The sequence below is a fragment of the Perca fluviatilis genome, chromosome 16 (genome assembly GCF_010015445.1).
Source record: "Perca fluviatilis chromosome 16, GENO_Pfluv_1.0, whole genome shotgun sequence".
Classification (NCBI taxonomy): Eukaryota; Metazoa; Chordata; class Actinopteri; order Perciformes; family Percidae; genus Perca; species Perca fluviatilis.
In genome coordinates this window covers 30,943,241-30,965,601 of record NC_053127.1, presented here as the reverse complement: position 1 = coordinate 30,965,601, position 22,361 = coordinate 30,943,241, and the positions used below count along the sequence as shown (strand labels likewise).

Below are 22,361 nucleotides of genomic sequence, written 5' to 3'. Positions count from 1 at the left end.
CAGACCTATCTCCACAGCACTACGACGGAGGGTCTGGCTAGTCCACACAGCATTCCGGGATGGGAGAAAAACATGCTCTGGTTTATTGGCATTTCTTTAAACCAATCACAATCATCATGGCCGGTGCTAAGCAACGCACAGAGCCACGGTGGCGCTGCAAAATAGCCTCAGTGGAACGTGTGTACGTTCAAAAGTTGTTTTAGTCGTGCAAGAGAAACTCAGGAAAGCAAAAGGTAACGGAAATCCTCAAAAAAGGAAGATGGGTGTGAGAGGTGCACCCACCCATGCATTAACCTCTGCTTCAGCTGCTTTTGTTTGCTGGCTGCTGATGGCCGTAAAGCGAGCATAAAATGTGTTTAGCTCACTTGCTATAGATGCATCAGCACTTGACAAATAGTAGAGGTGAGCTTGTAATCTGTCATAGTTCTCAGTCCTTGACACATGCATCTGGGGCTGTCCTCCGGGAATTGCAGTTCCACTTTCTTCCCGTAGTACCTTTTTGCCTTCTTAACTGATCTTCTTACATTGTAGGCTGTGAGGAAAAGACAGAGGTTCACCAAAGTCACTAGAATTCATTCATCCTCTAGAGACCATAAGTCTTTGTACAAAATTTAAATCCATCCAGTAGTTGTTGAGATACTTCAGTCTGGACAAAAGTAGCTCAGTCTTTTGACCTATTGTAAGAGAATCCAAGATTTTTATTTCCATTTTGAGTATCTACATTTGGATGTAATTGTTACAAATCGTCCACAAAAGACAAACTGCACATTTTTCACAGAGAAAAGATCACTTTTATTGAACAGTCAACATGTCTGCGGCTAAAAGTGTAGTTCTAACTTGAAATTTGTACCCCTACTATTAAACTAAAAGACAAAGAATATCCTACACTATTCTACCAGTCCATTCATTTAACAAAAAAGGCAGCCATGTGAAAGTCGTAATAGCTAATATGACTATATAGTAAATCAATCATGGCATGACAGAAAAGAGGCAAAAAAAAAGATTAGAACATTGATCACAATATACTCTCAAAATCCCCCAAAACCCCTTCATCCCATGAAAACTGAAAGAAAAGAAGTTTTCACTTTGGCCCTAATCTAATCAGTCCTTCGCACTGACAAGAGGACATCAGTCTTGATGGTAATAAATGAAAACAAAAAAAATATACAATTGATATGTCCAAACCATTGAAAAAAATTTAAAAACAACTCATATTTACATTCGTTTATAATACAGAACACTACACAGCCCATTTCCTATGTTAGAAAACAAACATGACATGGAAAAATACAAGATTACAGCCTGTATTGCCTCAAATATAACTTTTGAGAAGGTCACTCAAGCAAACAGACTGAACAAAGATTTTTTTCTCATGGTAGTCAAACAGACTTTTGGCCCTACCACCACGCACATCACCACATTTAGCTGGTAATAATGTCGAAGTCATGTTTATACATGAAAATGTCATATGATGATGATTTAAAGTTATGATTCAAACAAATGTTTTGAGAAAGACAAATTTCGGTTTCACCTGGTCAGCGGATTCAGTTCAGTAGGAAATGCCATCTGACTCATCATGAGACGTTTGCTCATTGGTCAGCTTACGCCTTAGGCGATGACAACGTAGACACATCAGCCATGCGTTCCCATTGACAGTATTTGAAACTTTTGCACACCAATTTATAACACTGAAAGCGAAAAAATGACTTTTAACAGCAACTCTGAAGGTAAATGGTGAACTATTTTCAAGGGAATGTGGCTAAGACTGGCAGTATTATGCAGTATTATGGAAAGAAATACGTACAAAATGATATTACATACATACATTGAATACATCAAATTTGCATATCAGCAAGTGAATAATGGGTTATTTTAAAATCTGACGAATCAATAGGCCAAATACTTTAGACACGATTTGGTATCCATGCTGTCATAACTTCTGGGTTAAGTTAAGTTGACGGATAGATCAGTTACCCTGGAATAACGTCCAGTCTGTAAAGTCTCTGAAATCAAACTAACATCCGAGATCTGCCAGCTGCGGCGGTGCGTTTCGTTCAGTCAGAGACGCCGCCATCAGAGTACCTGGCATAACCATTCTCAGGATACAGAGAAAGCTCCTCTGTACTGCTGAGCCCGTTGTTGAGTTCTGAAAAAGATGGCAGAAAAGAGAATATGGATGATGCTGTAGCCTCTTCAATGAACACATTTAACACATTTTAATATGTTGATATAATGTACTTGACATAGCTGGAAATGACTTAGTTGGATTACATTAACAGCTGGTATTTATATAATATACCATCTGTTTTCCACTGAGCACTGTTTAAAGAGGTGCATGTAAGTACAGTAAAAGCTCCCATGTGAATAATTTCGAAATGTCAAATTTTGGCACCCCCAAGTGGTAGTATCATTAAACTTGCGTGCACTTCCTTGTTGGACCCAGGTGTGAAAGTCACTGCGATAAGTGCCTAAATGCGTGATGCATGTACCCCAAGTGTCCGTTAGGACCGCAGTGTGAAAGTTTATCAGAAAACACTGGAAGAAATGTATTTCTAAAATGTATAAATAAAGGATATTATATATTATATTTATGCAGCTATGTGCAGGAAAGAAGATGAGAAAAAATGGAAAGAAAGAAGAATAAAGTAATAAATCATTTAAAAAAGGGGGATCATAATGAATAATAACAATGTTATAGCAGAATCCAGCACGTCATACACTTCAAATCCTTCATTTCTGTTGATTATTATTACTTGTTACCACCTTCTTGATGCATTGCCTCCAACAACTGGCCTGCTGCTGCGCAGTAGATCATGGGGAGCAGTGGGATACACTAAGGTATTATGATGAGTGGGCATCACATCTGGGTTAAGGGTTTACTGTGTGTTGGTTTTTTTTCATGGGGTGGACACATATGCCTACAACCTGGCGGCTTGTGAATGTTTACTCAAAGGGATAATTTGCCAAAATTCAACCAACTTTGTATCATATTAATGGTTGGTATTATTGTGGATACTATATTGATGACGTTCTACTTCCGGGATTGCTCCAGTGCTGCCGGAAATATCGCCGGGTGTCCCTCATTTTGGCCGGGTGTCCGTTACCTTCCTCTTTTTTTGTGTTGGCCAACTTAAAACTGCGGTGGATTTCTGAGGACTATGGTTAACAGCTCCTCAGATCTCTGCAGGGTAAATCCAGACAGCTAGCTAGACTATCTGTCCAATCTGAGTTTTCTGTTGCACGACTAAAACTACTTTTGAACGTTACACATGTTCCACCAAAACAAGTTCCTTCCCAACGCTATTTTGCAGAGGCAATTTTCAAATTCAGATTGTGTTTGGCGCTGCCCAAGGCGATTGTGATTGGTTTAAAGAAATGCCAATAAACCAGAACACGTTTTTCTCCCATCCCAGAATGCTATGTGGACTAGCCAGACCTTCCTCCGCAGCGCTGCGGAGGAAGGCAATGCGAGACTATGTGTAAATGAACTATGTTAAACTTCCGTCGATCTTACCAGTGCCCAGATCTCCCTACTCTCAGGACAGCATAAAAACTCAACAGCCCTATCGCCAGCAGAAAAACTCCACACAAAACGCGTCACTTGGAGTTTTTCTGCTGGCGATAGGGTTGTTGCGGTAATTACAGTCTGTACTTCCGCATAAGGACACAAGTAGTATAGAAGAGGATTGAATCCAGCTCTGTGTCATGTTTGTGTGGGCAGTGTTTAGATGAATGGTGTTTAGTTTCCCTCCGTGGTGCTAGTACACAGAGCTTGGAGCAGCCGAGGTATGCTGAAATCTGCCGGATGATGCAAAACAACGCAGATCTCGGCGAACACTCCGTGAGGCATTTTGCGTCATCCGGCAGATTTCAGCAGACCCTCGGCTGCTCGGCTCAGCTGGGAGCTCTATGCACTGCGGCCACGGGGGGGGGAAGCCACACACCGTTCATCTGCACAGACTGCCATGACACAGAGCTGGATTCAAAATATCTCTTTAAGAACCTCAAAGTCTCATCACTGTATTGCCATCTGGATGTTATGCTCCTTTGTTCTGTCCAGTTACAACCTGAAACATTTATTTCCAAGGTGTGAATGTAGTCAAAGCTGCACCTGAGAATATGAGCTTCTCCTTCATGATGTTGACGTCCCGACTGGACCGACGCGTCACGGCGCTCAGCATAATCTGTTCTGGGTTATAGTTCTGCATCCCGCTCATCCTCCATCTGTCACAGCACACACAGATATACAAACTTTTACAAGCACGTGGAGGCAAGGATTTGTAATTAAATCATACAACTCAATAATAATTGTGCCAGACTCGGCCTTCAAGATACGGATACACATAAACTTATACATACATGGAATGAAATGTGCATTGATATAGAAGTAAAGTGAAAGAAAGAAAGGAATCGGCCCCTGGGTGTCGGGCAGAAAATGCACAAGGAGGACGGAGAAGGAGGCCAGGGCAGTCGCAGCAGTTACCTGATTACATGATAGCTGACAGATGCCAGGGGGCAGCGGAGGAAGGTTGCATGCAGATCAGGCAGAGCACAGGACAAAGAAACAAATGTCAAAGGAGAAAGAGAGGACAGAGAGGACAAAGACGGGTTATAGCATGGAGGAGAACCATGGAAACAAGTCAGAAGAAAAAAAAGACAGTAGGAAAAAAAGACAAATGAAATAGATATGAAAGAGAGAGTGCAGTCAGCGTAGAAGACGCCATAGCTCAGCTCAGGTCCAATCAGATTCAGAGGCTGGTGTTAACACTGTGCAGACACAGGAGACCCACAACAGCGCTGTTAATATATTTAGATATGTGCTGCTCCTAACAACATTTAAAACATATCTGATGGAAGACATACTTAAGTGATACAGTAAATGTACTAAATAAATGTTATAATGTATGTTATAAATGTCATAAATGCCTGACTGTGTTCACTAGAGCAGATGAATATGTTAAATTATTAACTTGTATGAAAACTAGAACTACCTTCTCGCGGGTGTATTCCTCCACCAACAAGGCAAGTCGCAGTTTACATCAACGTCCGTCCAGACTCATATCATATATGAAGTGAATACTTTGAAGCCATTTCATATAATATGTTTAGTGTATTTTGTCATAATAACGTCATTTTTGAGTTCTGAACCAAAAAATGTTATGCGAGGCCACAGTGACCTTTTTTTCTCATTGCCCATTTTTTCTTTTACATAATCGCGCTGTTTAACCGCAATTAATTGCTGATATTAGCTAAGGTATTAAGGCGTATGACTGGTACTTGTGGATTTAGTTTAGATATGCCAAAATGTTATATGTGTGTGAAGTGAATATTGGTCAGACTGTATATTTGTATTATTATTTAAATTGTTAGTTGTTTGCACTTGACCCTATACACGTTCATAGCAACAAAAATGATAAGGGTAGACACAGTTATAAAGAATGATATTATGATAATAAGTCATTTGTGTTAGTTGTGTTATTTGTGTTATTATTATTATATGATATAAAACCAAAAGATGTATCCTGGGATTCATTCAAAACTTGAATATGTTGAAACAGTAATAAATAAGAAGAATTAGAAATAAATATTTTTAAATTTGACTGAAAGAGACAATTATATTGTTAATTGCAATTATTTCTGAGACCATTAATTGTGGCAAAATTTGGAATTGTTACAGCTCTAGATATCGCGATCGTGAGAATGGGACGGGACGGGCCACCCCCCCCCCGAAAACATAATGCCTCCGGCTACGGCTGTCACTGACAGAGAAGCATAGAGAGACATCCAGATTAAAAAAAAAAAAATAAATAAAAAAAAAAAAAAAGGTCAGTTCACCCAAAAACAATAAAACAAAAAAAACATTTGTCCAGGTTTGGAGATACTCAACACTGAATGAAGGTGGTGACTGTGTGTCCAGTAAATTCACTAGAATAAAAGGGACATTGTTTCTAGAAAGACACGCTGATGTAGAAAGTCAATGTAATGTTTCAATACTGTGTGAAATTTATTACGAATAAATATTGCATTACAGTATGTGGTGTTGGGTGTAATCTGAACCACTAGAGGTGAGTGAGTTTCATTTTTCTGTAATTCAGGTGAACTGACCCTATACGGATCCATGAACTAAATCACTGGTTTCCAACCTTTTGGCCTTGTGACCCCGAAAAACAAAGCAATGTGTACTTGCAACCGGGTTGCACAGGTCTAACGACTGTGACTAAAGGCCGGGACACACGGGGCCGATAATCAGCCGTTGGACACTATGGCGAGGTCGGTGACTCGAGTCTGTTCGGTGTGTCCCGTGCCGTCGTCCGTCTGGGGGGCTGTCGGCGTTCATTTTGGCCGACCTGACATGTTCAGTCGGAGACGGTGCAGTCGGGACTCACCCGGAAATGGCGAGCGGAATGAGCGTGACTAGAGTCTCTCAAAATCGGACGAAAATCTTTTAAACTGACCTTTGTTGATCTGAAATGAAGATTCAGCAACTGCACGGCCTATTTCTCTCTTAAAATGTTTTCAGAAACATGTTTCAGTGAACTATTTTAGTACAATATGAGATCGTATTCTGAACGAGCCGCCATGACAGTCTGGCTTTGAATTTCCGGAGAAAACAAACCCATGTGACGCGTTCGTCCAATCAGCTGCTGGTTTTTATTTCTTGGGCAACAATACAGAGTAGCGCCGCCTGCTGCTATGGAGACGTATTAGGTTTCTCAAGCCGGTGTCGCCTCAGTGTGTTCCGAGGCAGTTTTTTTGGACCTCGGGGACCCGACTGATCATCTCGACTGGCTTTTCTGTCGACGGTCGGCCGTCTGGTTGGTGTGTCTCGGCTATAAGTCAACCAATTCATAATAATTTATCTTTGTTTTATTTGAATCATTTTCACAGTCCTGAAGAGACCAAATAAACAGAATAAATAAACAGAACAAATAAACAGAACTTGATGTGTAGCTGTATATGTTTTCATCTTTCCTATTCCTTTAATCATCTTGTGACCACTTTTGGGATTCCCAACCAGGGGTTGATGCATAGACTGTATAAGTGAAGCCAAAGCATCATGGCCGCCCCCTGGTGGCTGGCTGCAGTATAGGTCATAAACCCCACCCCCTCCATGTACACATACCTCAAAAAGTACACCTCTAGTAGTTTTTTTTACAGTCTATGGTCCCGACCCTCTGGTCACAAATGAAGTACCATAAAGTAAACACGTTTTTATGTATGTTATGAACTAAAATGCAAAGATGAATCAAAATAAGTATTCCATACATTTCTGTTTGCTAAGTTTTTTTTGGTGCTTATGCATGAAGGCTGTGTGCTGTATAGTAGTTTTATGTTACTTTCAGCATGTTGACTGTCCAAACTGTACTTACTTCTGAAAACAGAAGATCCCTATGACTACGGCGAGGGAGACCAGGTCTGAAGTGATCCAGATGAAGTTGTAAGCGTTCTGACTCTGCAAGAGAAGGAAAAAAAGAAAAGAAAAGTAGTTTCCAGTCAACGCCACCGGAGGTCCCCATTAACAAGCGTGTGTCCTGACGCCAACACAAGGCCCTGACTAAGGCGAAGGCCGGCGAGGCAGCTGCTTTTTCAGTTCGGGATCCGTGCCCTTGTCTCAACCTGTCTCCGACACTTTCCCAGGGTCCTGTTGTTCTCCAACGCCATGCTGAGCTCCAGTCTGCCGCTGCGCTCCCTAATATTTCTCTGCGTCCTTGCCCCCGAGTCTTGCTGGGCCCTCGTCAGTCTCTGTCCTCTCTCCTGCTGTCCTCTCGTCTCGCTGTGTGACCCTGTCTGTCCGTGTGTGTGTGTGTGTGTGTGTGTGTGTGTGTGGAGTCAGATGAGAGATAGAGAGAGGAGAGCTGTTTACCATGAGCCAGATGGGGTAAGGCACCTTTCGGAGGACTTGGGGGGCATCAGAGGACACAGAAGGCACCCCACTACACCACAGAACGGAGAGGAGCCAGGGATCATTCACTGGGTAGACAGTCACACTCACATTGTTGGCCAGATACTCCCTGGGGAAAGGAAAAATACATTTCAACACTGAGAGAAAAAAAAAATAACCTCTCCCTTTCACTGCTCGGATCCTCACAGCACAGAAAATATTGTCACTTGAAAATGTTTTGTGCATCAGAAATGAACTGTGAAAAGTATTTCCCCTACAGATGCTACAACGCTCTGTGTCCCTGATGAAGGCGAATGTCTTTAAAGGATCATAACAGTGAATTACACTGTTTGAATGTTGGTTATGTACTTTAATATATATATATATATATAAATATATATATATGCAATACAGGCCCAGAATGTTTTTTTCAACTTGTCGCTATGAGTAATGGGGTTTAATTTTCTGCCAAAGTTGAAACAGTTTCAGTCAGTTTTGACTTTTGTCATTAGGTTGAAGCAGACGGGGCTCACTTGGGAAAAAAGTGATTATTAATTAAAGGTGCAGTAGGTAAGACTTATAAAACTAACTTTCTGTCATATTTGCTGAAACTGACCCTATGCTCCAGTAGAACTACATGAAGCAGGTAATAATAAAAAAGAAATCCGGCTCCTCTGGCTCCACCTACACCCTGTAGTGTGATTTGCAAAAATCCACCGCTCCCAGTTCAGATGCACCAATCAGGGCCCGGGGTGTCTAACTGCGATTCAATCACTGCTCATGCACATGCATTCATTCTCCCTTGTGGGCTTAGGAGACCGTTTTGGGCTTTAGCAGAAAGGGGGGAGGGACTGAGAAGTTTTTGATGTTCACATTTTTTTGGCTAAATCCTGGATCTTCACAATCCTACCTACGGCACCTTTAATTATTATTTGAAATTGTGGGGTCGTTTGCTGATGCTTGCTAGCCTCAAGCAGAGATGGAGACTGGTACACTCACTTCCTTCTTACTCCACACCCCCGGATTCTTTTCCATTTTTAGTCCTCAGACCCAAGCGATGCTGACCCAGGTGACACCACTTGAGGACATTTATGTGATTTTCCCCCAGCTCCCTCTGGAGACACTAAAGGCTTTATAACAGTTTTTTTACCCCACATATGCTATAGTACTCCCCAACACCTGCAAACAGACCTTAATGTCTAAATCAGTGGAGCTTCCTTTTCATATCACATCTCTTCTCCTTAGGAAGAGATTGGACTTGAAATGGTTCCCATACTTGTTTACCTCCTTACCTTTTCCACATCCACTCAGGCAGCTCCAGCCCAAGACAATGGGCAGCAGCCAAGAAAACACATTACTTGAACGGGAACATGGACGACATTTAACGTCAGTCCAGAAATAGTAGCCTAGACATCTAGATGCACCCTAGCGGCAGCAAATGTAATTTGGGTCATCAAGCAACTCTCCGCTGGCTTGCGAGCTGGAAAAACCAAACTCTAGTCAGGCCAATCACATCGTGCATAGAGTCGGTGGGCGGGCTTAACATGACGGCAGAGTTGCGACAGGGAATTCCCTGCTACTTGAAAACAAAGAAGATGGCTGCTGCTGCTGGCAAACAGCGGTCTTTGGCCGCGGCTGTGGAATACTTGGAGTTCAGCTTTTCTTTGAGAAAAGAACAAAGAACGGCAGTGAAATTCTTAAAAAAGGAATTTTTTTATTTATTTTTTTCGGAGTTTTGTCGACCAGATGCGGCAAAAGTTTAATCTATCAACTAGCTCCGCTACCTTCTTCGTTGCTCTGCCTGGTTGTAGCGCTATCCTATTGCGTGCAGAGGGGAATTTGAAAGACAAACCGTTTATCCTGCCCCTCGGATTGAGCCCTGTCAATGGTAAGTTCCCAGACCCAACATCTTGATGTGGGTCTAGTTGTAGTAAAGTTAGATTATAATTTACTAAAAAGTAAATATCCACAATATTTTCATGAGAATTAAGTCAAAATGACACCACTTGTTCTTCTTTTCAGATCGTGCTTGAAGCAACAAACAAAGAAGGCGTTCCCGTGTTGCCTAGCAGTAGTAGACGCTTGCTCTTACTGTATGTCTTTGTGGCTGGCCTTGCTGTAGTGGAGGGTCAGGCTTGTTATTCCCCTCTGCCTGATCTCTTCCACCGACAGCTTCTCGTTTGCCGTCTGCTGAAGCCCTCGCACCCTCCCCCTGTCCGTGTCGGGGGTCCACGTCACCTGGCACAAACACATGTGACATGGACAGAACCTGGTCAGACAGAATACAGTGTGTGCTTCGTATCCAGAGATGTGACACTTGTTATGGTCAAAATGTGCTACTTGCAGAATCTGGTTTTCTTTGGTATACAATCATTACAGCAAACAAAGTAGGACAATAGGGCTGGGACGATATGCTTTTGTCCCGATTCGATTCTTTCACGATAAATGGATTTGCAATTGTTCTCTAAGAAGAACGCACATCACATGTCAGTCAGTCAGTCTGACATTTATGTAATTTGTAAAGAAGTACACAAAAAGGATTTTCTGCCTTCGCTCTGTTTTGCTGGAAACTTATATAATGTAGTGGTAGCGTATAAAACAGAACATTTTAAGGTTAATTGTTAGTAACAATACATTTAAAAAATATCGATTCTAGGGAAAAGAATTGATTGTCGAATATTTTTCCCACCCCTATAGGTCAACTTTAGTGACAATTGTTTATGTACTCGTGATTTACTGGGGTTACAGTACTACAAGCAGCACATTTAAGTAATTAAAGGAATATTATGGAGGAGACCTACAGTCCTCACCCTCTTCTGGGAAATCCCTGCTTTCTGCACGGCCCACAGCGTGTCCATGAACCAACTCCGGTAGCGCGGGTGCTCGGGTGGAGGCTTGCGGATGTCGAGCAGTGCCGAGCTGTTGGCCCTGGCCGCCAGACGCAGCATTTCCACCAGACTGCAGACCGTCTGGTTGCCTATTCTGCTGCGGTCCCTCGCTGTCAGGGTTTCTACTGTCCAGTAGGGGTCACTCTGGCAGCAGAGAGGCAGACACAGAGACGTAACATACACTATGTCCTTCTGTATAGGAGATAGTGGTCTGTATAGCATATTCTAAATGAAGTATATGCTTACCTAATTTGTGCATTGTTTTACCTTTTAGATATTAGATTTAAACTTTTCTGTGCAGCACTATCTACTGAAAAAAACAAATCAAAGCATGCGCACACTTATCTCCTTTACAAACATTGACCTCTGAGGATTTGGTCACCTTCATCCTCAAAATCAGCACTGTTTCACTGCAATAATAGGCCACTTTAAAAAGTTTGCAGTGGTCATTACTGGAGAAGCAAATTCATTTCTACTGCACTTTTTTGCATCATATTCTAAATACAATTTCACCAGTGGAGGCAGGGACGGACTGCCAACCAACAAAAAAAAAGGTCTATTGAAGCGATATTAACAGCCAACAGCAGGGGGCGCAAATACAATCATTTATATGCTACGTGTAAAAATAAAACTGAAGAAGAGTCAGCCTACATCATTAGACGTGAGTTAATTTCACATCAGCAATACTGGTAAGTTCCAGGAGCAGGAAACTTATAGGCTGCCTTTATCCCTGTCTTAGCGAATTGCATATAGTCAGCTCAACATGAGTGTGCATCATGATTATGAAAATGATCGTGCCATTTAGTGCTGTCAAACTTAACGTATTTAATATTTTCTGTTAGGTTAATTTGAAACATTAAACGCGTTGGAAAATAATCTCACTTGGTTTATTTCACTTGGTTGTATATGAGAGGTTGTAGTGAGCTCAGTTTTGCTGCTAGGATGAAGACTATGGTATTAAATTAAACGGGAAAACATCAGGCATGCATTGGTACCACTCTAAACGTGCTAACAAACAGGGAAGGGGGCTAAATGATTCACCAAATGTAACCAAAAGTTTAACCAAAAAATCCTAGCTTGCACTTTCTGTCTGTCTTTCATCAGAGTGCAGTTTTTCTTTGTCTTTCATATTTGTGTTTACTATTGTGGAACTGGCAAAGACCTGGTGGTTGTTTGTGAAAGCTTCACAGACAGAATTGATAGGGCCTAGTCATTTTCATCATTTCACAGCCTTAATATGAATCAAAAGTGTAATATGACATTGAGAAAATATTAAATAGGTTATTCAATGCTAATACTTTAACACAAAGCAACACATATACATTTATATTTGAATAGTTATAGTATATAGTAACTAACACTCTCAGTGTAGTTTTGGTATAGGCCTACAGAATATCTAATCCCCATGTTCAGGTACAGCAAGTAGCCTACTTTATCTCTGAAAGTGTTGTCAGTAATACTCTGTACTGTGTTATAATTACAAGTTTGTGTAATTTGGGGTTTCTGTAGCCAGTGACATTTCATTATTTGTATTTTATTTTCAATGCAGATGTAATGGCATTGTACATTTTTAGTTTTATTTGAAGGCTGAGGTTTCATTAATAAACACAACCCCAATTCTCATCATTGGTTTTGAGATGTTACTTGCTGTGAATACCTTGTCTGATAGGCTACAGTATTGTGGCATAGTATCAAGACATCCTGGCTAGTGTCTGTGGCGCACGGGCGAATCGCCGGATGATGGGCCTATTTGGGAGAAAGTCCAGGGCTGGTTTTTAGCCCCAGTCCGTCCCTGACTGGAGGACAATTTTGTCCTGCACAATACTTCTCCAGGAATCCCTCAGAAACTGAAAGATTTTATATTCCTAAAGGACTTTTGTTGTAGTAACAGAAGATGGTGAATGATGTGGGGGCGGGGGGGGTCATTGTATAGCTGTGATTGAATCTGGGTGAACGAGTCAGGGTGAGTTGAGGTGAAGTGGATTTCCGTACCTCCAAAAACCACTGGCCTGCGTTTAGAGAGCGAATCTCTGTCCAGTTGAAGAAAGAGGCATCGTCATACTGTCTGGCTGGGAAGACCTTACTGACGTCTGTGGTCCGTCTCAACGTGCGGTCTCGCATAAGGAAGGGAACGCCGTCCACACTGGGAGAGACGAAATAGTCGAAAAATTTGTAGCCTACTTTAGAATTTCAATTATGATTCAATATATATATATATATATATACTTTGGTAAAAGGAAATATAATAATAATCTAATAGGGCTGCATAATTAATTGCAATTTTATCAATATTGCAATATGGACTAGTGCAATATCCAAATCGCAGGTCGGGGTGCAATATTTGTTAAAGTCAAAGAATGTGTCAAACCATTTTGAATGAAGTATTGTGGTGCTCCAGAGACGTACCAGCCTACAAATCCTATCCTACAGACTAAATAGATATTTTTTTTTTGGAACAGATCCTCGCAAAAATCACACTATAATTATTTAAAAAATATATATATATTTAAATATTTTTCAATGAAAATGGGAATAATGATGCAAAAATGATCATTCCCACCGATATCATGAATGATGTTGCAATTGCAATGTCAGTCAAAATAATATTGTCTCATGTCGTGCAGCCCTATAATCTGACATCAAAACTCAGTAAAAAACATAAATGTGCTGATAATCACCTCACATGGCAATATGTAGCTGCATCTCTCTCATTAAACGGAAATGTTTAACTTTCTACCATACAACCTATATCTCAGGTATGGGATCTATATGTGGAACTTCAGAGCACACTCAAGTCATTCAATATAAATAACCCAGAATTAAAAATGTTATTAATGTGTGGTTAATAACCTGATGGTGACGTCTGCCTCCAGGGAGCTGGCTCCATGCTGCAGGGCTCGGTTAAAGGACACCATGGTGTTTTCTGGGGCCAGCTAGAGCAGAGGAGAGACTACTGTCAGCCACTGTGTGTAAAAAACACACATACACGGGAAGTGGTAGAATTATAAAAGACCATTTAAATAGAAAAGCACGATTTATTGAAAATACATTTGTGGGAAATTATTAAAAGTGAAACCTAAAAGGTACAGTGGTTCTTTAGCATGCATATCTACTACCACACATTTTGTTTATCAAAATTCTTTATGGCAAAAGAACTTTTAACACAACTTATGTATTCAGGGTTTAAGCGTAAACCTTTTTTAAAGAGAGAATCAGCATTACCAATGGGCTACAATACTGCACCTCCAAAATGCAGTAACTACACATTTGGTCAAAAGAATGATTTAGCATCTTTTAACAATATCAAAATGTATTATGCCATAGAAATGTGTAATTTCATTAAAAACTTCATGGTAACTCAAAAATAGAGTGAAACCAACTAAGATTAACAGCCAACTAGTCTAAAGCAAGAGAGCTGTAACGTTAGCGAGTGAACGCTAGCTGAGGAGCTATGGCTAGCTTTTGCTAAAACTAAAAGTACATTTACTTCCCTAGTTGTTTTGTGTTATTGAAAAATGTCGATAAACCAAAACCTTGGTTATTGTATTTGTTATTTAACATGACTAATCCTATCATGAAGGAGAAAAAACCTAGCTAAACTACTAGCTAGCTAGCTTAGCAGAGTAGCAGTGGCTGCCATATCAGCTCTTGCTCAGGTGGAAATCCAGGTTAAGCTGCCTTTAAATCACAAATTTAAGAATCAAATTTCAGGATATTGCTTTCAATATAAATACTGAGAGTAGACAGTGTCTACTCTCAATATTTAAGTTATATCTTAAGTATATATATTAAGTATCTGTCTGTGTCTAGTAGACACAGCTATAAACAGATGATTGAATAAAGCTGAAATAGCAATCAAGTCAATCAAATTTCATTCCTTTGAAAATAATCAAAATTAGGTTCATTTTCTTCAACAAACTCATAAAACAAAAGCTTAAAGAACACAGGTTGTTTTTGGTGCTGTATTTTCCGCTTATATTTTGTGACAACCTTTAACTCTTTTTCAGAACTTTACTGTTTCTATGTTCTGCAATGTTAAGAACACATTACAACACAATTCCCAATAGATGTAACAGATGAAATACAAAAAAACTCTGATGTCCAATGAATTCATCTCCATATTTCTGATAATGCGTGGTCTTTGAATAGTGTTTTCAATGCTATTTCAGCTTTATTCAATCATCTGTTTATAGCTGCGGGTGATCAGTCAGTGATTGTGTCCAAGTATATAAAATCTCTGTCCATCATCATAGGTATGTACTGTACATATATGTTATATGAAGTATGGACTTCATGCAAACATAGTAATATCTGAATAATGCCTGTGTTGATGTTTTTAGTCATAAAAATATGCATAGGCACATCTGAGATTTATTTTAAGACCTTCACACAGCTGAGGTACATTGCAGAGAGGTGAAAACCAGGTGGGTTTTTTGTGTGTGATTTGTGTGTATGTGTATACTGTGCGTGTGCAGGAGTGTGTTTGCCTTCAGAGGGCAGGGAATCACAGCTCTGAACATCACTGTACAGTTGTTTATAGCTAGTCATGTGGAACGGCATTTGCTTTCCCAGCTGTGAAATGACAGTTCAGTGTGTTGTTGCCTCTCATGCTCACTGAGCCTGATAGCAGTAGGTTCATGTACTGTATTGGAATACACTGTAGTGCAGACTCATACGCGCACACATTCAGTCTATGTACTTAGGAACATAAAACAAATGAATTGACCCATCAGGAGGATTATAAACATTAAAAAGGTGACACCGGACAGGTAGTGTTGGGAAGGTTACTTTGGAAATGTAATAGATTACCGATTACAAGTTATCCTATTTAATTGTTTGTATAATGTAATAGTAGTGTAACTATTTCAAGTGCTTCATCAAAGTAATGTAATTTATCTAATTTAATTACTTTTCTAAATTTCTAATGATGGCTGTGGTGCTGCAAATTCAAACAGGAGAACCAATCGAAAGCATCAGAATAGCATCAAAGTGCTGCGACTGGATGTGGCGAAAAAAGACATTGTGCACGTGAAAAACATGCAAAGCAACAAAACTGATATTATTCAACATATAGCCTAGCTTTTTACAGAAAATATTCAGATGTAACCCCCAATGTAATCTGTACACCTGTAATTTAATTACACTTTTCTTTCTCTCCCAGTAACGGATTCCCAACTGTAACAGATTACAGTTACCTTTATTTTGTAAGCAAATTACATAACGACGTTACATGTAGGCCTGTAACAATTATTAAGTAGGTGTCTAATTGTCAGTTTTTTTTACATAATCGTGATTTCTTTTTTAAACCACAATAAATTGCTAACATTAGCTAACTAATTGCCCCTTGTGGGATTATTAAAGTTGTTGAATTGAATTGACTATATATTTTTATTTATAGCTGTTGGCACTTGACCCTATTTACGTTCATAGCAACAAAAATGACAAGGGGGGGATACAGTTAGAAAAATGTTTTATGATAATAAAGAGCTGTTGTTTACTTCATAGGCTGTGTACTTGTGTTATTACACATTCTCTACATTATCTGGGTCACATAACAGTGATATAACCAAAACATTTAATTTGAAATTTTAAAACTTTAATTTGTTTAAAAGGAATAAATAAATAAAAATGTTTTTGTTTTGTTTTTTAACTGAAAGAGACAATTATATTGTTAATCGCAATTATTTCTGAGACAATTAATTGTGCAGCAAAACTTGGAATTGTTACAGCTCTACTTACATGTACCTAGGTACTCCCCAACACTGCTGACAGGCCTCTGCGGTGACTTGTTCTGCCCACAGAACAATTAGCTGGATCAGACAGCAATGTCTGGCAAAGCACCAACTCACCATAGGAGCTCCGCGTCGACCAATGATGTCTGGTCGCGGTCTGAGGCTGTGGCGGTCCATGATGCAGGGGCAGGTGAACGTGAGCGGTGCCAAATAGAGAGCCAGGAGGATGACGATGTAGATCAGCAACACCATCACGTGGAAATCTAAGAGGGAGGAGTAAGGGGGTTGAAGGGTCACTTTATTCATCTTCACCTCATCTCATTTACTCATTATGACAAGAACTGTTTAGCTTTGTCTGTGGTGATGAATAGAAGTGGTGATCTTTTCGGAGTACCCGAGGGTAAGGCGCCTACTTATATAAAATCATATGATACCAGCTCACACTTACTGGATCTCTCTCTGCGGACCACGTATCCAGCTACCAACCAGCTGATAGCTGTGACTGTTGCCAGGGCTCCAAGGTGCAGGAAAGGTGCTGTGGACTGGTAACAAAACACAAATGTGTTAATTGGTGGTTACTTACACAGAGTACAAACTTTAGTGCATATAGATAATGAATACGTATGTCAAAAATAGGTAGGTATGAAGAACAAAAACATATGTGTGTGCTGTACAAGGGGTTGATGTGGTTGTTGATCAGTATGTTGGTGGTAAGATTAATTCACTTTGCAGTGATTCAGTAGCTATTTTCAGGCCGGAAGCTTTATCATTGCTAATATTCACAAGCCAAAGTTTAGTTCTAATTGTCATTAATGCCAGTTTGGACAGAGAGATTTAGAGTACCGTAGCAAACGGATTGATACCACTCTTATATCTGTATGTTTAATAAGCTAGGCCCTACGTCCAGCAGCTGGCTACCTTAGCTTAGCTAAAGGATGAAAGCAGGATGGAAACAGCTAGCCTGGCTCAGTAGGAAGGAAAATAGTCTGCCTACCGACACCATAAAAGCTCGCTACGTTGTTGTTTTACGAGGCGTTATGTGTGTCTTGGCATGGAGCAGTGACTTAACTTCTTTATGCTATGCTAAGCTAACTGGCTGTTGCTTCATATTTAATGGACATATATGAGAGTGGTATCAATCTTCTCATGTAACTTTTGGCAACAAATATATAACAAATATTTCCCCAAACTATTCCTTTAAGTTTGTCAAAACATAAACGAGTTTGCATAGTAAGCAACAATAAGTAAAAATGTGAATAATTGAAGGATCTAACCTCAAAAAAACTAATATCAGCTAAATCGAGGGACAGTGACCTTAAGGAAAGCATTGTAGCTCAACCAATGGCACAATACGGGTGCGAAAGAGTTTTTTGGAAATGTTCCAATCTGCATGCGAAATGACCTCTTTCACAGCCATTGACGGAGCACAGCCTGTTGTTTATGGTCTGATTGTCTTTTTCCCTCCATCCACATTTTCGCCTTACTCTGCCTCTGATTGGCTACTCATTGCCTTCTTCACAGAATAAAGATTAAAAAAAATAACACTGCCTGAGCGGGCTAGGTAGAGGATGGCAGGCTTAATGCTGATCTGGCACAATGATTAACATTTTAAAATGTCACTTTATATTAAAAAGTTTGCCGACCCTGAAGTGCTGACATGTTGTATTTTTGAGCAGTAACACCCCACTATGTCACTTTAAATCACTCAATTAAATGATCAATTGAGGAAATTGCAATTTATTACACCTCCCTTTAACTGTCATTATTGTACACTGTATGTAATTTCAGTCAAAACGTGGAGAACCAAACAGGTAAAAACACAACAGCAAAAATAAAACATGCAGTAAGCGTACTGCACACTCATGTCATCCTGCTTCGAGACCAACCTGCAGTGACACAAGCAGGATGTCCCACTCATCCCCCCATATGTCATCAACAGTGACGACGCCAGAGATGGTGGTGATCAACGTAGCCAACACTCCAATCTGTAGAGAGAGATATTATTTTTTAAAAGTGTGCGTGGAGCAAATCCATGGCCATTGATGTAAGATGTAAATCACAGCACCTTGTGAACCCAGTAGAGGTTCATCTGCTGGCCCAGGGATATATGGAAAAGTGCTAAAATCTGAAAAAGAAACCCATATGCAGCCTGTTATATTATAACCTTGCAATAAGCAAGTTTAAAAAAAAAAAAATTGGGGGTTTTAAAAAGTTACCATTAGGAATGTGATGTAGCTGAATCCCACGGTGGTGGATGTGAGGATGGGGATGGTCTCGTCCCTCCATTCTCCAGAGCGGTTGTATACTGACCTGGAGTGTGAACAGGTTAGGGTTTGACTGATCTATACGGATGGCGAAACTAATTCTTCTCTAAAAAAGAAAACTTTGCTTAAGACTATGCAGCCCGGTAACACCATGAAATCACTATACACATGATGGGTGCTGGCTGCCACCCTGCTGTGGTAAGGTCAGCACCTTACTGTTCACAACCTCAACTGAACTAGTTCCAAAAGCTTGTCACAAACAGCTTACAATCACATGACTCACCAGTTGAACTCGTTGAAATCATTTTGAGCCACCAACCAGAAGTAGGTCCAAAAGAGGAGCAGGAAGAAAGAACTGCATAGGATGATGAACCATGCACACTCCCACTGTGAAGGAAAGCACAAGCATCAGTTTACATTTTCATTTATTACACTGAAAAGGTAATAAATGGGGGATGTGTGGGATTTCCCCATTTCTGGTCAACATATCCCTGCCTCTGCTGAAACATTTTTATCCCCAGTGAGGACAATATGTATCCCTCCCCCCCTCAAAGTGATCAATGCTACTTCAGCAATAGATAATATATTATATACCTTAAATAGAAGTATTTTAAACTAACTAAAGCGCGGTAATGTGACCAGTCCATAGTGCCATCGAAAGATCAAATCCGAGCGGCAGTTGCTGGTTGTGTTTAGCTGATACAGCGCTCCGGGACGCAGGCTACCAGCGGCAGTTGTTTTTGCCGCCAACAGGTGACTGTGAGCCGGCTACAGGCACCGCCAGATGACGCTCCTTTTAGAGGCCGTGGTAGTGGAGTTTAGCCAGAAAAAGTGAGCATCATGCGGCGATGGCAGTTAACTTTAGACACCAAAACGACTAGTTAAGTCTAGGAAAAAGATTGTGGTTTGGATTAAAACACTCCCGAGGAATGAACAAGTGTTTCCTGGCTGAAAGTATTTTGTTTTTGACGTGACGTGAAGTGCTCTCCGGCTTGAAAGGGCTGTGTTTCATGTTGACACATGTTGTCACATTTCATTTTGAGATTATTTTCCATTGGATATTAAAGTTCATAAATAAGTGTTTTGGCATGGCTGGTCGAGTGGCACTATATCCATGGTATTGGAAGGGTGATTTAATTCTTGCACGTTTTGTTTTGTTGTGCATGATCAAAAACATCCCCTCCTCTGTTTTTTTCACAAATCGCACCCTGCATATATATATATATATATATATATATATATATATATATATATATATATATATATATATATATATATATATCTGCTTTACTCGCCCGGCAACACACACCTAACAGACGAGTTAGCGACTAGCTGGTGGATAGCATTTAGCTGTTAAAAAGCCAGATATTTCCTTCAGGATTAGGTGGAGACCAAACCCAGAGCTTAAAGGAGAGTGAATATTGGACTTACATTTACCAGTTGGTCAGACTGGTCACACTATTCCAAATGAATGCTAATGTTGCTCTCTAACTGCTGTAATTAGGCTGTTTGCTAACATGTTATATCAACTTTATAGGGTTACAATATATCAATGTGGTGCTTACAGCTTGTTTCTGCGGTCCCCAAATAGCCCAAAAATACTAATACAGCTTACTAGGTACTAGCATCACACAGCCAAATTTCCAATCGTACAGATTTTTATAATACTTTATTTTAATTTTACAATATTAAGAAGGGTGGAGATTAACTTTTAGTTTGGCTGACAAAATAAAAAAAAAAAAAAAATAAAAAAAACCCCTTTTAATTTTTTAAAAAGAAAAAAAAAAAATCCCCAAAAAAAAAAAAAAAAAAAAGTAAAAAGGATTTTTTTCCCTCCCTCTTTTTTTTTTAAAAAAAAACTTGTATGTAATGATATGTGATCATTACTATGGTGTACTAAGATATTCCCTTGGATGTTTTCTTGGTTTGAGATTAGAGATGCACCGATAGACCGGCCGGTGACCGGAATTGGCCGGTTTTCGCTTGCTTGGCCATGAACGGCGACCGGCAGGTCAGTCTGACATATGGCGATTTCATGCCGGTCAACGCTACAATTAACTGACAACAGAAGTTATACGAGTTACAGTTCTCAAGGAAGCACGCACACACGGAAGCGACAGCACAGTCTCTTTTATTCCTTTCTCTCAACTTTTTCCACCATGTGTTGCGTGTACCCGCTCGCGGTGTGAAGCGCGTGTCCGCGCTATTCTCGCACACGTAGGGAACCTCGTGAATTAACCTGCAACATGTCAGCTGTTTGGAAATTCTTCAGCGTGTGTGCAGAAGATAAGTTTGCAATATGCAACACCTGCAAGGAAAAAGTAGGGCGTGGAGGGACGACACCAAAAACCAAAATCAAATTTCTTTAGTGGGATATTGGATGTGAAAAGAAGGAAATGGTTCTAACATTGCACTTTAGATGTGTGTGAATTTCCCACACCAGGAGTCATTTATATAGTTCTATTTTATAGTGATCCATTATCTGTTCAAAAAAATTTCTATGTTCTGTGCAAAATGTTCTATTAAAGAAAAGATAGAAAATAAATATTTGTGTGCGCTGTAAAGTGGTTAGAAAAAATGAAATCGGAATCGGCTAAAATTGGTATCGGCTGGCCTAACTCAAAGAAAATCGGAAATCAGAATTGGCCTAGAAAGTTGTAATCGGTGCAGCTCTATTTGAGATTCTGTGAGTGGAGCTTTTTTCTGTGTCTGTTCATTCATGGTGACTAGCATTTATCAGGCTAACTATCCAGCTCTACTATTTTGTCATAACATTCTGCTAATAAGGACTTCCTGTCATTCCCACATGCTATTAAAAAGACAAAAACAAGAGGTTTACAGTAGCATATGCATAAGTGTTTACAGAGTGTGTGCAGCATTCAAGGACTCTTCCCTTCAGTAGTTAACAGGATTAGGAGCTAATGCCATGTGAGGGGAGGTGTAAAGTATGATAGGCCAGTCAACAGATCCTGTTGAGCATTAATCAGCTTTGCAACACCGTGCCTGGACTCACCATTTGCAGGGGCTTATGTTGGGAGATAATTAGATGTGTGTGCAGGTAAAGTGCAAATGGCTGCACGGATGAAGCAGTTGAGTCTACACAGAGCGACTTGTAAAGGGTCTTCTAACATGATGCAGCCAGTAGCAACATGGCACTAGAGGTGGGAATGCGACAAGTACCAGTGGCCGTTTTATAATTGGTATCGCAGCTACCTGGAGGTCAATTTACACAATTGTGTGGAAGTGTCCTGGATATGAGTCACTTTTATATTCAAAGAAACACAGCATTTTCCATCTACCCACATTTCATGGTTTTTTTTATAGTCAAGACCACCTGCCAAAACGTGTGACTTATATGATTCCGCCCTAGTTATTATGAAGATTTCTACATTGTGGTTTTCACTCTAAGTGGGCTTGCAATGGAGGGAAACGGCTGAACACAACAAAGTGTAGTTCACAGTATTTCTGAAAAATCACCCTAGGAAACCCAACTTTTCCCAGAATAATTAACCAAATTCCAGATTTTTTAAAATGTATTCTCCTCTATCTATAGAGCTCAACAGTGAGCCACTTTTTGAATAGCTCTGGTTCCGGA

General features: G+C 40.1%; 1 protein-coding gene across 5 annotated transcripts in view; it reads right to left on the bottom strand.

The window, feature by feature from the left end:
- Positions 1-768: 768 nt before the first annotated feature.
- gdpd5a (glycerophosphodiester phosphodiesterase domain containing 5a) overlaps positions 769-22,361 on the bottom strand; it is a 41,101-nt gene continuing 19,508 nt past the window's right edge. The window contains exons 3-17 of one of the 5 annotated variants that reach the window (XM_039777546.1): positions 19,050-19,153; positions 18,719-18,812; positions 18,568-18,627; positions 18,389-18,487; positions 16,951-17,044; positions 16,620-16,765; positions 13,621-13,703; positions 12,763-12,913; positions 10,684-10,914; positions 9,975-10,120; positions 7,865-8,012; positions 7,371-7,453; positions 4,484-4,498; positions 4,112-4,224; positions 769-2,146 (exon numbers count right to left, since the gene is read on the bottom strand). In XM_039777546.1, the coding sequence (XP_039633480.1) occupies positions 2,055-2,146; positions 4,112-4,224; positions 4,484-4,498; positions 7,371-7,453; positions 7,865-8,012; positions 9,975-10,120; positions 10,684-10,914; positions 12,763-12,913; positions 13,621-13,703; positions 16,620-16,765; positions 16,951-17,044; positions 18,389-18,487; positions 18,568-18,627; positions 18,719-18,812; positions 19,050-19,153 (1,659 nt within the window). In that variant the 3' untranslated portion in view covers positions 769-2,054. The remainder of the gene's footprint in view (positions 2,147-4,111; positions 4,225-4,483; positions 4,499-7,370; positions 7,454-7,864; positions 8,013-9,974; positions 10,121-10,683; positions 10,915-12,762; positions 12,914-13,620; positions 13,704-16,619; positions 16,766-16,950; positions 17,045-18,388; positions 18,488-18,567; positions 18,628-18,718; positions 18,813-19,049; positions 19,154-22,361) is intronic. The other 4 variants (XM_039777547.1, XM_039777545.1, XM_039777549.1 and 1 more) reach the window with 4 other exon arrangements.